Source organism: Aulonocara stuartgranti (genome assembly GCF_965226115.1).
Source record: "Aulonocara stuartgranti genome assembly, chromosome: 14".
In the NCBI taxonomy this organism is placed as follows: domain Eukaryota; kingdom Metazoa; phylum Chordata; class Actinopteri; order Cichliformes; family Cichlidae; genus Aulonocara; species Aulonocara stuartgranti.
In genome coordinates, this window is record NC_138950.1 from 979,210 (window position 1) to 994,678 (window position 15,469).

Sequence of the window (15,469 nt, forward strand, 5' to 3'; positions counted from 1 at the left end):
AGCTGGGAAGTGGCTCTGTTAGGGACAAGTGTCTTTGGAAAAGTTGCAGTTTGGTTCCAAAGGACTTGATGCGAGCCACCTCACATCATTGTAATAAATTAAGTCACCATATTCAGCCTGGATGTCGTGCAGAAACTCCTGAAACTGTCGGTGGTACAGAGCTTTAGAGCGAATACAGTTGACTGTCTTTGCTACTGGTTTCATAACATCATCAAATTTGAGATGTTTGGCACAGAGAGCCTGCTGATGAATGATACAGTGAAGTTTAACACCGTTACCTGCTTGTTTGCTGACTTTATTGCAGATCAGTGTGGACAATCCGCTTCGCTCACCAGCCACGGCAGGTGCACCATCAGTAATGATCCCAGAAACTTCACTCCATGGTAGCTTCATATCATCAACAGCTTCACAAACAGAAATGAATAAATCCAATCCTCTGGTTTGACCCTTAAGGCTTTTGAGATCCAGCAGCTCCTCTGTCACGTTCATCTTGTCGTCGACTCCTCATAAAAGAATCAGCAGTTGCGCGGTGTCAGATGCATCGGTGCTTTCATCACAGGCTAATGAGAAATAATCAAAATCCACTCCTCTGTCCCGCAGCTGTCTGTGAATGTCTGACGATATATCCTCACCTCTTCGTGCCACAGTGTTGCGTGCCAAGCAAGCATTCAGAAATTCTTGCTTCCACTCGGGGCAAATGTTCTCCACCATTTTCATGACACAGTCTTTGACAAACGTACCTTCAGTGAAAGGTTTGCCATGTTTCGCTATTAACATAGCCACTTCGTAGCTGGCTTTCATGATATTTTCATGTGTCTCACAGGCCCGCATGAAAAACCGCTGTTGCGAAGCCAGAGCAGCTTGGAGTTGCTTCACTTTTTCAGCGCGCTCACTCCTTGTTAGCTTGTTATATGTTGCAGCATGTTTAGTCTCGTAGTGTCTCCTAATGTTAAAATCCTTAAACAAGGCAACAGTGTCTTTACAAATCAGGCAAACACAATTGCCTCGAATTTCAGTAAAAAAATACTGCAATTCCCACCGCTCCTGAAAGCAGCGGCCCTCACCATCAACCTTTCTCTTTTTTTGTACAGTCGCCATGGCAGAAATGAGCAGAGAAGGGCGGGCTCGCCGCACAGGCGCAAGTAGCAGAAAAAATGTGCAGCCACCATGTGGTGAAAAAAGGAACTACACCTTTAAAGCCAGGATTTATTTATTCAGACTTAGAAAGTGAGCCATAAATTACACATAATTAGACTGAAGCTGTGGGCCGTGATTGGGCCGCGGGCCGGACTTTGGACATGCCTGCAGTAAGAGAAGGTACGACCTCTCTTGTGACCTTAAGATGTGTGTGTATGCCAGAGTGCTCTGGGAGGCACACAGAGTCTTTGCAGGCTGCTAAGGATCAGACATCCTATCAATATGCAATTGATTATATAACTGTAAGCATATATGAGTAAATATTTCTAAGCATAAATGACAATCCAGCAATATAAACCTAACAGATGTCAACTCTCCCCACTCCTTTAACCTTTTTATAGAACCCTTAGCACAGTCAACACGGCAAAACAACACCTTCATCCCTGTTTCTATAGGGTGTACAAAACACCATATTTCATTATATGCCGATGATGTCTGTCGGACGACATGTCGGCTATCCAGTCGACCTTACCCACACTATTGAACTTAATAGATACTTTTGGTAAGCTATCAGGTTTTAAGATTAACCTCGGGAAATCTGCTCTTATGTTACTCAAATTAGACTGGAACACTCTCAATACCCCACCAGATATAAACATTGTAGGACAGGTTAATTATTTAGGTACTTAGGTAGTGATGTCTGTAGCCTCTATTGTTAAGAGCAACTGCTGTGATATTTTTAAAAAGATAGAAAAGGATGTTAATAGATGGACGCATGCGTCAGTGCCAGCTCGGATCGCTGTAGTTAAAATGAATGTATTACCAAGAATTCATTTTATAAGTTCAATGTTTCCTTTAGCCCCCCCCAGTCGATTACTGGAAAAAAGTGCTCTGCTCGAGTCATTCATATGGATTAACAGGCATTCACGTATAAAGTGGGATATATTACAAAGATCCAGACTAGGTGGCGGATGGGCAGTCCTGAATGTTAAACTATATAATTTTGGCATTCACACTGAAACATATCAGCCAATCAAAAGATCAAAAATTATAGAAATATAACAGCTCCACATATAAAACCCTTTAATAAGTTTAGAATTACAGTTTTTTGTATTTCAGCAAAAGTTGTTTTCATGCTGAGAGTAGCGGTGAGACACAATTAGTGTCCGTTGGCAATGAGCTCAGACTATTACATCACCCGGTTGAAGAGTTTAAATGAAGGAACGTCTGCATGTCAGTCAGTTTTATGCTAATTCACTTCTGCAACATGCTGTAAGTAGACTGAAAACTACTTTTGTTTGGCAGTTCTATTAAATAACACTGTGATCCTCGTTTAACTTTCATAGTTCCGAGAAGCAAACTGTTGATCATGACGAACCTTTCACAGGTTTCATATTTCACTTTCAGTGCCTACTTTGACACTGGGCCATTCAAATACTTATATTTCACTATTGTCATGTCTCTGTATGTGTTTATATTTGGATCTAACCTGCTGCTGATTGTGGTTATCTGTGTGAACAGAAGCTTACATGAACCTATGTACATGTTTCTGTGCAGCCTGTTTGTGAATGAGCTGTATGGTAGTACAGGGCTGTTTCCGTCCCTCCTGCTTCAGATCCTCTCTGATGTTCACACTGTTTCTGCTCCTCTCTGCTTCCTGCAGATCTTCTGTCTGTACACTTATGCAAATGTAGAGTTTTATAACTTAGCCATCATGTCTTATGACAGGTATCTTGCTATCTGCTGTCCTCTACAGTATCACACACATATGACGTTTAACAAGGTTGCCAAGCTCATCGTTCTCACATGGCTGTTCCCTATTCTGAATATAGTCGTGATGATATCACTGAATGCCTCACTGCAGCTCTGTGGACACACTGTTGACACACTGTACTGCAACAATTACTCTGTCGTGAAACTGGCCTGCTTTGACACAACAATTAATAACATCTATGGACTCATGTACACATTCACTGTACTAATTGGTCTTGCATTGCTAAACTTGTTCACTTATGTTAAGATTCTTAAAGTGTGTTTTTCTGGATCCAAACAGACCCGACAGAAAGCCATCAGCACCTGCACGCCTCACCTCGCTTCTCTGCTCAACTTTTCATTTGGTTGCTTCTTTGAAATAGTGCAGAGCAGGTTTAACCTGAGCAGAGCTCCCATGATTTTACGCATTTTCCTATCAATATATTTTCTCACTTGCCAACCAGCTTTCAACCCCGTCCTGTACGGACTCAAACTAACCAAAATCCGACTCATATGTAAAAGTCTTTTATTTGGTAAGATATGAATTTAAAAAGTTAATAGATACTTTACTAAGTTGATTTCTGGAACTGTTTGGAATATGTGTGACTGTAACAGGCATTACATTTACATTTTTCAAAACAAGTTCAAACAAAACTAGTTTATTTAAATCTTTGTCACATATTGTCACTTTGAATAATATGAAATGCTAATCTTTCACAATAAGGATATTTAGAAATCTTATAAATGAAACATTTATTTACACAATCAATTCTCACATAACAGAGAATAAAACATATTTAAGCACATTAGTCAGAATGGTACATAGCGTGGTGTTTATGTAAAACTTTTCTAGTCTCAATGATGAATCAAGGATTTTGTAAACTAGAGGAAACAACGGTCCATAAAAGTCTCAACGAACAGGATAAATGAATGGAAACATTTTAATTTAAAATTAAAAGAAATCCAATAAAGTATTCTTTGGAAGCGCCTTCATCTTTGTCTTTTAATTGCTGATTATAATATGCCGTGTTAATGAACAGCATTGTGCAGCTGCAGGTTTATCAGTGGTCACAGTACTCTGCTGAGGCAGCTGAATTCTTGCAACACCGTGATTACAAATGTGGAGCTGAACAGCGATCAACGCTGACCTCAATAGTTCAAGCTGGCCTGATAGACACTCACAGAAACATTGGTAGAAACATCCATCACAAGAATCCATGATGGTTCCCTTAAAAATGGTTTTCCATAAAAACTGTTAAATCTGTGATGGTTTAAAACTGGGGAGTGGGATACAGTGTAGAAGCTTCCAGCTCGGCACATGTATATGGGGTTAGGTTGTAATTAAAGTCATTTATCACAAAGGTCTGGGCCGGGAGTAAAACCTCTGACCCTGTCATTGAAATGCTTATTTTTTTCCACTTATGTAGCCACAACAACATTAATAGATACTTAGTCCAGTTACATTTTATTTATAGTGTCACATCACAATAACAGTTATGTCCAAGTGCTTTATAATGTAAGGTAAATCCTACGATAACACATAGAGGTGTTAGTAATTATACACAATAATACATCTAATACACGTTTACTCCCCCATCCAAATCACTGAATTCACTGTGAATGAATGGTTCGCTCTCAGGAGCTCAGTGAACTCCAGTGTGTTACTGTGATAGGACGACACCTGCGCAACTAAAAATTCCACAGTGAGATGTTAGTGGGATAATAACCAAGTGGAAGTGATTGGGAACAACAGCAGCTCAGCCATGATGGCCATGTAAAATCACAGAGTGGGGTCAGTGGATGCTGAGATGCACAGTGTGCAGAGGTCACCAACTTTTTGCAGAGCCAAACTTCATGTGGCCTTCAGATTAGCTCAAGAAAATAATTATTATAATATGATGTGCTAAATTTGTTTAGATCAGAGGAATAAGGAAGGATTGGTCTGTGTTTTAGTTTGGCTTAGCTGTAGCCTGAGAGTGTAATTGTTTAGAAGGAAAGGAATTTATGGACACTGGGGTCAGCCTGCCATAGAAGGAGACAGGAAGCTACAGTTGGGGGTTGCTGATGCTTGTACCTTTAATAAAACTCATAATTGTTCTAAACTTAGAAGCAGGTTTGCAGGAGACTCTCCACCTTATCTGTAAATGTAAGTCAACAAGAGGCCACTGGCCCAGTGGATGCAGAGTGGGAGTCTCAGTGTTTCTAATATGTTAACTGTGTTTTCTATGTTGTGTAGAGGAATCTGGTGTAGCTTGGGTGAGGAGATTACTTTTATGACCCCAGGAAGTCACGTATACAGACACACACACACACACACACACACACACACAGTGCTTTGACTGTTACGACACACCCACACCTACATGCACACTCACTCACGTGCACTCACATAGACACACAGGCACTCACGTGCACGTGCATACACACACACAGAGACACAGAGTTTGCAGCACACCGTGGGGGTCTTATGATGGGGTCGCACATTCTTGATCTTTAGTTCAAACACTTGTTGTAATGACTAACGACTCCTGACATGTTGGAGATGTTTGCTCTTTATACAGTAAAGTTACAGCTGGACACAAATAACATCAGGCTGATCCTGCCACGATTTGCTCCCCCGTTCAAATCACGGACAAACAGGATCCCACAGCTGTTTATGTTTTTAAACCCATTTTGCACAGAGAGGCATTTTTTGAAAAATGTATTGACAGCAATGTTGAACATTATTACACAGGAAAAAACAACTACAGTAAAATAATCACACTGTGACGCCTCTGCCTTTGTAGATGGAGGGACAGTAACTGCGTGTAAAACCTGCAGACAGTCAGATTAACAGTATTTCGTCTCTATCTGCCATTCTGTGATTCATCTCCTGTAAACAATAACGTGGCCACAGCGTTACTTGTATTTGCTTAATTGTTTACTGAATGTTTGCAAAAAGGTTTGGGAACCGCTGCTTTACACCTACATGAGGATCCTCAAAGTCTGTTTTTCTGGGTCCAAACAGACCCGACAGAAAGCCGTCAGCACCTCACCTCACTTCTCTACTCTACTCTACTTTTCTTTTTAAATTGTGCAAAACAGACTTGATATGAAACACGTCCCAAATCTGTTGCGTATTTTTTTAATCTTTATATTGGCTCACATTTCAGCCGCTCTTCAATCCTGTGCTCTACGGACTGAATCTGACCAAAGTCCGCATCGAATGTAAAATTCTGATTTTTGGTAAAATGCAAATGCTTGATGTGGAAACTGTGGTATATTTCTTTAAATTCAATAAGCTGGGGAAGTAAGTAAAGGGGAAAATAAAAATCCCCCTTTTGGCACTGCTTCATCTATCTCAGGGTTCCCCACCTGCCAATTTCAATTTTAACACCTGTACATGAGTAAAAATAAACATGTTTTAGTATCAAAATATATTAAAATAAATAAATAAATAAATTCAATAAGTTGAAATAAAAAGATCAGAATGAACATTGACAAAATTGGATATGTTTTTATTAAATGTTCCTGTCAGGAGTTGAAAAAATGGGTTGACTGTTTGGGAAAATAACTCAGATTATTTCTATGATTATTCTCATGGTGGCTTTTTTATGTTTTACGTGTTTTCTGCCTAATATAACCACAGCAATAAACATCTGTCTTAGTTACTGTCCTGAATGTACATTAACAGCTCAGGGCAAAGTTAGCCGGATCGGTTGCCCCTCAGTAAATAAGTGATTCAATATGCCAGGGAGATAATAACATAATATTGTTAAGTGTTTAATCGGTGATGCATTCAAGGTACAGGTGTCAAAGTTGCATTCACTGTACTTTTAAGCAAATTTGCCCAGGGTTAGTAAATCCAGTGCTAGAAAGTGTTACAGGACACGGATGAGCCTGAGGAGGTTTTGTAAGTTTCTCGAAAACAACAGAAACAAAATTCCAGTTACTCTCTTTCCAGACTCCACAGAGCCTAAACTCATTTTTCATGTGACAAGTAATTCCAAATACAAGTTCTGAAATAGCTCAACAATGATAACAAATCATGTCTTGGAAGCTAAATAAAGTGTGGTGATAACTGAAGGTTAGCAAAGGTACCAGCAAGCCAGCACCTACAGCTTTCATCACTGTAACGAGCTTCTAAATTTAGAGGCTGACCACAAACAGGATGCAGCATTTCCAGTCCAGTATAACTCTTTATTGTTTTATACAGCTTTTACTCAGTGCTTTTGCACTAATGCCTGGTCAGCTTCAGTGTACAGCACCAGCCTCCTCGCTGTCAGCTTCTCTCCTTCTGGCCCAGTCCCAGCGTAAAACAAGGAGAGGCTTAATTAGCTCATGGCTGCTAGCTGTTCCAGCCTCCCCTGCAGCTGAGGCACAAACCACATGTTTATAGGAAATACACTCAACTCAAAACCATAAAAAAACATATTTTTTCCATTTTCCAAACAAAAATATTAAATCCTCGGCTGACTGGGAACCAAGTAAGAATTTCATAATATATCAATAAATATATTTTATTCCCCCCAAAGTTAAAAAAGGAAACTAAATTCTTTGTACATTTTTAGTTTGTAATGCAACATCGTTGCTCTCAGAGATGTAACTGAACACACTGTGATGTGTAACCACTTCTAACATTAAAAACACTGTTAGCTTATTAGTGCTTCACATGTTTATCAAGAGCTTTTCGAGTTATATATATGACGGAAATATAACAGTTCTTAGTAGGTGAAGAGTTTTTAGGCTATGAATACACGTTTACAGATCAGGGAATGTTAAATACTGGAGGTGATCAACCAATTATCCAGTCCCAGGACAGGAAGAGACTCCACCCAACTACTCAGCAGGCACGCCCAGGTGTCCACCCCTAAGAAAGAAAAGGGGAAAAAGACCCACAGCCATCGTCTGGTGGGAGGAACCACACATAAAACAAACACTGACAACATTGGATCATAACAATGCCAAAGATCAAACCTGAAGAAAGTTAAAAATCAGTAATTAACTTTGAACTGTAAAAATGGCCTTTCAACAAGAATACATTTATGTTCCATAAAAATTATTAATTAAAATAAAAAGATAAGAGAAAACAAAAAATTGTTGATGCTTTTCTATGTTGTGAGTTTATTAGTTGAATTTTAAAAAATTATTGCAAATTTCCCACAAGCTCTCAGAAATCAGATACTGCTGCAGCAAATCCATCTCTGCAGCACTTTTGGCCTCTTTCCTATCAGTGCCACACACTGGCACGAGTGTTTAATGATTCTTTGAGCTGTTGTTTTTCCAGGGTGGAATGATTGTCACCCAAACACCTTTAAGGCCTTTAACAGTGAGAATTGTTCCTAGAGTATTTAAAAGTAGAATGGGAGGCAGAGCCTTCAGTTTTCAAATTCAAATTCAAATTCAAATTTTATTTGTCACACACACACAACCATACACAGTATGACATGGGGGTGAAATGCTTGTAGCTGTACAATGCCCGACCATTAAATGACAGAAGAAAGTTTTACAATATTTACAATTTACAGGTTACTACAAAATTTACAAATTAACTTAGAAATTTACAGTAAAGAATGTGCAAATAGCAGAAGAGATTATAAAGATAAGGATTATAAATTATAGGAATTATAGGATTATAGGAAATGTGTGGTGGTGCATGTGGTGACGTGTGTGAGAGTCCAGTCTTATAGTGACGTGTTTGGGAGAGTCCAGTCCTACACCTGGTTCAGGGCCCGAATAGCCTGGGGGAAGAAGCTCCTCCTCATTCTCTCTGTTTTGGCTTTAAGGGAGCGGAAGCGCTTCCCAGACCTCAACAGTGAGAAGAGTCCATTGTTGGGATGGGAGAGGTCCATCATAATCTTCCTAGCTTTGGACTTGCACCGCTTGGTGTAGATGGACAGCAGGTCAGGGAGCTCTGATTGAATGATGCGTTCTGCCGAGCGCACCACCCTTTGCAGATCTCGTCTGTCCTGCTTGGTGCTGTTCCCAAACCAGGTGCAGATGTTTGCCGTCAGGACGCTCTCGATGGTGCAGGAGTAGAAGTTCTTGAGCACCTTCAGTGGCAGATGGAAGTCTCTAAGTCTTCTGAGGAAGAAGAGACGCTGACGGGCTTTCTTAACCAGGGTGTTGATGTGACAGGACCATGACAGGTCCTGAGTGATGTGGACACCCAGGTATCGGTGCCACTGATGATGAGGGGTTTGTAATTCCTCGCCTGCTTTGTAGTGAAGTCCACGATCAGCTCCTTAGTCTTGCTGATGTTTAGGAGGAGGTTATTCTCCTGGCACCAGGTCTCCAGGTTCCTAATCTCCTCCAGGTAGGCCGTCTCGATGTTGTCGGAGATCAGGCCCACAACAGCAGTGTCGTCAGCAAACTTGACAATGAAGGTGGTGTCGGATGTGGCTACACAGTCATAAGTGTACAGTGAGTACAGCAGGGGGCTTAAAACACAGCCCTGAGGCACTCCAGTGCTGAGTGAGATGGAGGGGGAGACTTGTTTTCCCACCCTCACTGATTGGGGTCTGTCTGTGAGGAAGTTGAGGATCCACTGACACAGTGATGAGCTGAGTCCTAGATCCGTCAACTTGGTGAAAAGCTTAGAGGGAATTATTGTGTTGAATGCTGAACTGTAGTCCACGAACAGCATCCTAACATAATTCCCTCTGCCAGTGTCCAGGTGACTCAGGGATGTGTGGAGCAGGTGAGATATGGCATCGTCTGTGGAACGATTAGTCCGGTAAGCAAACTGAAGTGAGTCGATGGTGGGAGGAAGTGAAGAAGTGATGTGATCTCTCATCAGTCTTTCAAAACACTTCATCACAACTGAAGTCAGTGCTACTGGACGGTAGTCATTGTGGCAAGCGGGCTGTTGTTTCTTTGGAACAGGGACAATAATGGACCGTTTGAAGCACGTGGGAACCACAGCTTGGGCCAGGGAGAGGTTGAAGATCTCCGTGAACACCGGTGCTAGTTGATCAGCGCAGGCTCTAAGGACCCGGCCAGGGATTGCATCTGGTCCTGCTGCCTTCCTGGTGTTCACCCTCCTGAAGGTGTTCCTCACGGCATGCTCTGTGATGACGATGCATTTTCTTCACTGGTGCACTCCGAGCGCGCGCAGCCGTTTGTTGTTTTAATTGCTGCGGCGTCGAAGCGAGCATAAAACGTGTTCAGCTCATCAGCCAGTGAAGCATCTGCATTCATCATTGAAGAAGCTGGTCGTTTATAGTCCGTTATAGTCCGCAGTCCTTTCCACAGGCTCCTAGAGTCGCACTGTCGTAGCTGTGACTCTAGTTTTTCCCCGTAGCTCCGCTTTGCCTTTCGGACCGTGCTGCGCACGTTGTAGGACGCAGCCTTGTATAGGTCCATATTACCGGAGACAAGCCCTTCATTGTAGGCATCGGTGCGTGATCTCAGAGCGTCGCGGATGTTTTTATCCACCCACGGCTTCTGGTTGGGAAACGTTCGGATGATAGTTCTTTCTGCTGTGTCGTCCGCTAGTTTCCCGATAAATCCCACAACCGCTTCCGTAAACATGTTGATGTCATCAGAGCTGCGCCGAAACATGTCCCAGTCTGCGTCATCCAGTGCGTCCTGCAGCGCGGCCACCGATTGGTCCGTCCAGCGAGCGACCTCCCTCCTGATTGGCGGTTGCTGCTTTAGCCTTTGTTTGTAAGCAGGCATGAGGAAGATGGCGGCATGGTCCGATTTTCCAAATGCCGGCAGGGGCTGAGCCTTGTAACAGTTCTTGAACAGGGTGTAGCAGTGGTCTAATGTCCTCGTGCCCCGGGTGGGGCAGTTGATGTGCTGGTGAAGGTTGTGAAATGTCCGTTTGAGATTCACTCTGTCAAAATCTCCCATAACAATGAGTGCGGCATCTCGGTGAAGTGTTTGTTGATGTGTGAGAGCCTCATGTAGCTCACATAAGGCAGTGTCCGAGTCCGCGTGAGGCGGAATGTAAACAGTGCAGGCAACGACCGCAGTGAATTCCCGAGGGAGATAGAAAGGGCGACACTTAACGATCAAAAGCTCCAGATTGGGCGAGCAAGAGCGTGTGAGTGGGGAGATGTTTGTGCTGTCGCACCATCTGTTGTTCACCATCAAACACACTCCACCACCTCTTTTCTTCCCCGACTCCATTGTCCTGTCCATGCGGTAAACCGAAAAGAACCCCGTCGGCTGCACGGCGTGGTCTGGTATCGCTGGGTTCAGCCAAGTCTCGGTGAAGCAGAGGAGGTTGCAGTCCCGAATGTCTCTCTGGAACTTGATTCTGGCTCTGAGGTCATCAAGCTTGTTCTCGATGGATTGAACATTGGCTAGCAGGATACTGGGCATGGGTGCGCGGTGTGCGCGAGCCCGTAGCCTGTTCCTGATGCCGGCTCTTTTACCTCGAGGCCGTCGCTTAGGGTCGCGTCCTTTGTTCTCTCTCAGGATCTCCTTTGGCCAGTTTGGGTCCGGAGTTAAACATGGTGAAATGTTCGTGTACTGCAGACCAATAGAAACCAAAGTGTCTCTACTGTAGCGGATTCGTGTGTTTTGCATGATGCCCATGCAAGATTATCGCAGATATAGCAAAAAGTGACGAAAAACTGCAAAAAGTGGAGAAGTTAGGGCAGAGCATCCAGCACGGCAGCCGACCTCATCGGCGCCATTTTAAGTTTTTCAGGCCCCTCTTCTGTGGAACCAGCTTCAGTTTGGATTCAGGAGACAGACACTATCTCTACTTTCAAGATTAGGCTTCAAACTAAAGAGCAATATGTGTAATTTGTGATGACTGAATAAAACTTAAATCATTTGGCCTAGTAGCTGCCTACCAATGACACTGCTTTAAATATAATTGCATTTGAGCTACAAATCGAAAGTAAAATGTAATTCTGCTTTTGTTTTCAGGCACATAGTTACAACAAATTTTTATTCATAAAAAAATAAATTATTCAAACATTGTGTTTGATGATAGCAGCAAAATGAAATGATCACAGTGATTTCTTAAACAAGATGTGACACGCTTCAAAGTCTTAAACTCGGAAAATTCAGGAAAAGAAAAAATATTTTTTTAAAAACTGAGGTCACATATTTAATGACTAAAGTACCGATGTATATTTTAGCAAAGAATTACAGGTTAAAGTTTGCATTTGTTTCAGTTTTGTTCAGATTTAGTCTGTAAGCAGGTGTCTTTATGGTAGCTGACATGAGAGCAAATGATCAAAGGATTTAAACAATAAATTAATAGTGAGTTATGATAAATAAAGCGATAATAAGAGATGACTTTATTCTCATAAACTGTCAACAGTAAATTGAGCATGAGCCAGCAGCCCACAACCCTCTTACTCTCATTTCCTCTTTACTAATGCACTGCCTTGTCTAAGTTTCAACATCAAGCACCTGCATTTTACAAAGATTAGACCTTTATATATGATCCGGATTTTGGTCAGACTCAGTCCATAAAGTAAAGGATTACAGAGCGGTGGGCATATGAGCCAATATAATGATAAAAAAATACGCACCATATTTGGGACGTGTTTCATGTTGGATCTACTTTGTGCAGTTTCGAAGAAGGAACCACATGAAAAGTTGAGCAGAGAAGCGAGGTGAGGCGTGCAGGTGCTGACGGCTTTCTGTCGCGTCTGTTTGGATCCAGAAAAACAGACTTTGAGGATCCTCATGTAGGTGTAGAGAATCAGAGTGACAGAGGATATGGTTATGAAAATAGCACCAAGTATTCCATAGATGTTATTGACTGTGGTGTCAGAACAGGCCAGTTTAACAACAGAATAGTTGTCACAGTACACTTTGTTAATGATGTTCCCACACAGCTGCAGAGGAGCACTCAGAGAAATCAAAAGAGTGATTCCAAGAAATGAGGAAAACCACGTTAGAACAATGAGCATGGATACCTTGCATGGACTCATACGTGTGTGATATTGAAGAGGAAAACATATTGCAAGATATCTGTCATAAGACATGACGGCTAAGTTACTGAGCTGCAAATTTGCATAAGAGTACACACAGAAGATCTGCAGGAAGCAGAGAGGAGCAGAAACAGTGTGAACATCAGAGAGGATCTGAACCAGGAGGAACGGAAACAGCCCTGTACTACCATACAGCTCATTCACAAACAGGCTGCACAGAAACATGTACATAGGTTCATGTAAGCTTCTGTTCACACAGATAACCACAATCAGCAGGACATTGACAGTAACAATAACAATATATAAAAATGCAACAACTGTGAAATATAAATATTTCAAAGCCCCGCTGTCGAGGTAGGCAGTGAGTGTGAAATATGAAACCTGTGAAGAGTTCATCATGATCCTCTTTTTGTTTTTACCATACATCACTTAAACTGTGCACAAACGGAGCTACATTTAAGGATGAGAATCACCCATCAGCGGCCTGATTGTAAGTCCCTCCCAACTGCACTGAATCACTTCTTGTTTTATCCTTTTCACTGCAGCAGTATGACGTCATCATCAGGGGACACACCGGAGAGATTTTAAACTAGTGGTTTCGAAAACACAAATGGGCCTTCAGAAAAATGTATATTTGTCTTTTGTTAGAATAGAATAGAATAAAATAGAATAGAATTGAATAGTACTTCATTATCTTGGTTGCCCCATGCCAACTGTGTCATGGTCCGCGGCCCGGCGTCCGGGGTGCTGCTGGGATGTCCACGCCCACGAGCGTGGCTGCTAACCCCACACCTGCATCCCATCCCAGGCGATCACCAGGTGGACTATTTAATCCTGCCCTACCTGCTGCTCCACGCCAGTCCGTAGTCGCCTCTCAGCGATCACAACTTGGCGTGTTTTTGTTTTCGAGCCACCTGCCTGTCCACCTGTCCGCCTGAGATTTGGTTCACATTCAGCTTCGCCGTCTCGACCCCTTTTGGAGCTCCACCCCCCTCTGGTTCACTCGGCCCGGCTATCACCGTGAGACGCACACTCCACCTTCCCTCGTATGCTGCCTTTTTTCCGCACCCCAGTAATCTGTCTCTCTTTTTGTTTTACAGCCTCTCACAGCCCCGCTCTCGGCGTTCCCTGTGCGGTCCCTCGGTTTCTTCTGGTTTCATACGTTGTTTTTCTGGCTACCCTCACGGGACACCTTTAGTTGCAATAAAAATTACTTTCTTTATTCGCTCCTACCCTAGTGTGTGTGTTCTGCTACTGGGTCCTGCCTGCGCTCGGAACTTCGGTTCATGACAGTACGGACTGGCCAGTATGGACCCAGCAGATCCACTCCGCTCCGCTATTAATAAACAGGGCGCTATCCTCGGTCGCCACGATCAGCAGCTCCAGTCTCTCCAAGACCGTTGTCAAGAGCTCAGTGACACTCAGAATAAATTACAAACTAGGCCGTCCGACCCCGTGCACCGCGGCGTGTCGCCTCCGCCGCTGGAACCCTTCCACGGGGAGCTGGACCTGTGTGGGGGGTTCCTTTTCCAGTGCTCCTTGTTTTTCAGTCGCACGCCTCACGCGTTCCCCACGGATACTGCTAAGATCTCCCACTTCGTGGGATTGTTACGGGGGCGTGCTCTAGCATGGGCTGAAGCCTACTTAAATTCTCACCCCATTCGTGATTGCGATTACGATGACTTCCTGGAGGAGTTCCAGGCTACGTTTTCCCCTCCGGTATCAGAGGACGATGCCGCGCAGAAGTTGCTGGGGCTCCGTCAGGGGCGGCGCAGTATTGCGGAGTACCTAGTTGAATTCCGTACTCGAGCGGTCGCCGTGGGTTGGCCCGATTCGGCTCTTCGTGGGTTTTTTTTACGGTCGTTAAATGACCAGATGAAGGACCAACTAGCTTTTCACGAGGAGACCAGATCCTTTGATGAATTGGCCTCCCTCTCCCGTAGGATTGACAGACGCTTGCGGGAGAGGGATGCCGAGCGGCGGTCTAAGCCTATGGGCTCCGTATTGCGCCCCGGGTTTCGCGTTTCTCCGCCCCCGCCCCCAGCTGCGTGTGCGCGCTCTCCGTCGCCGCCCCCGCCTGAACCCATGCAGATCGGACGCTCTCGGCTTTCTCCGGAGGAGAGGGAACGCCGATTTCGGGCTGGAGAATGTCTGTACTGTGGGAGGCCCGGTCACCGCATCGCTGCTTGCCCGGTCCGCCCAAACGACCCGGCCCACCGGTGAGTCCGGGGATACGGGTGGGCAGCACTCTAAGCACTACTAGACCCCGATTGTTACTGTCCGTTACTATCGTGACTTCTAATCAGACTTTTACATGCCCCGCGTTAGTGGACTCCGGGGCGGAACAGAACCTTATGGATGAGAAGCTGGCTAAGAGGCTAGCTGTGTCTCTTACTCCACTCGAACCGCCCATCCCTGCGTCTACATTAAACAACCAAGTGTTTGCATACATAACTCACCAAACCGCGCCTGTACGGTTAATCGCATCAGGTAACCACCAAGAGCAGCTGTCCTTTTTCACTTTTCCTGCTCCTGACACCCCGCTTATCCTAGGCTACCCCTGGTTACAGAGACATAACCCACACATAGATTGGGCCGGAAAAAGTATCGCGAGCTGGAGTGTGTTTTGTCTGGCGAACTGCCTGAGGTCAGCCGTTCCCTCCGCCTCAACGGAACGGAGGCCCGCCCCGCCACCC

General features: G+C 43.9%; 2 protein-coding genes across 2 annotated transcripts; one reads left to right on the forward strand and one right to left on the reverse strand.

The window, feature by feature from the left end:
* Positions 1 to 2,506: 2,506 nt before the first annotated feature.
* Positions 2,507 to 6,182, forward strand: LOC309686944 (olfactory receptor 4S2-like; the record flags this gene model as incomplete). Its single annotated transcript, XM_082501617.1, has 2 exons — positions 2,507 to 3,349; positions 6,042 to 6,182. The coding sequence occupies 2 exons, from the start codon at positions 2,507 to 2,509 to the stop codon at positions 6,180 to 6,182; spliced, it is 984 nt and encodes a 327-aa protein (XP_082357743.1).
* Positions 6,183 to 12,194: 6,012 nt separating this feature from the next.
* Positions 12,195 to 13,172, reverse strand: LOC309686945 (olfactory receptor 11A1-like; the record flags this gene model as incomplete). Its single annotated transcript, XM_082501618.1, has 1 exon — positions 12,195 to 13,172. One exon carries the CDS (start codon positions 13,170 to 13,172, stop codon positions 12,195 to 12,197), a length of 978 nt encoding a protein of 325 aa, XP_082357744.1.
* Between the last annotated feature and the right edge of the window lie 2,297 nt (positions 13,173 to 15,469).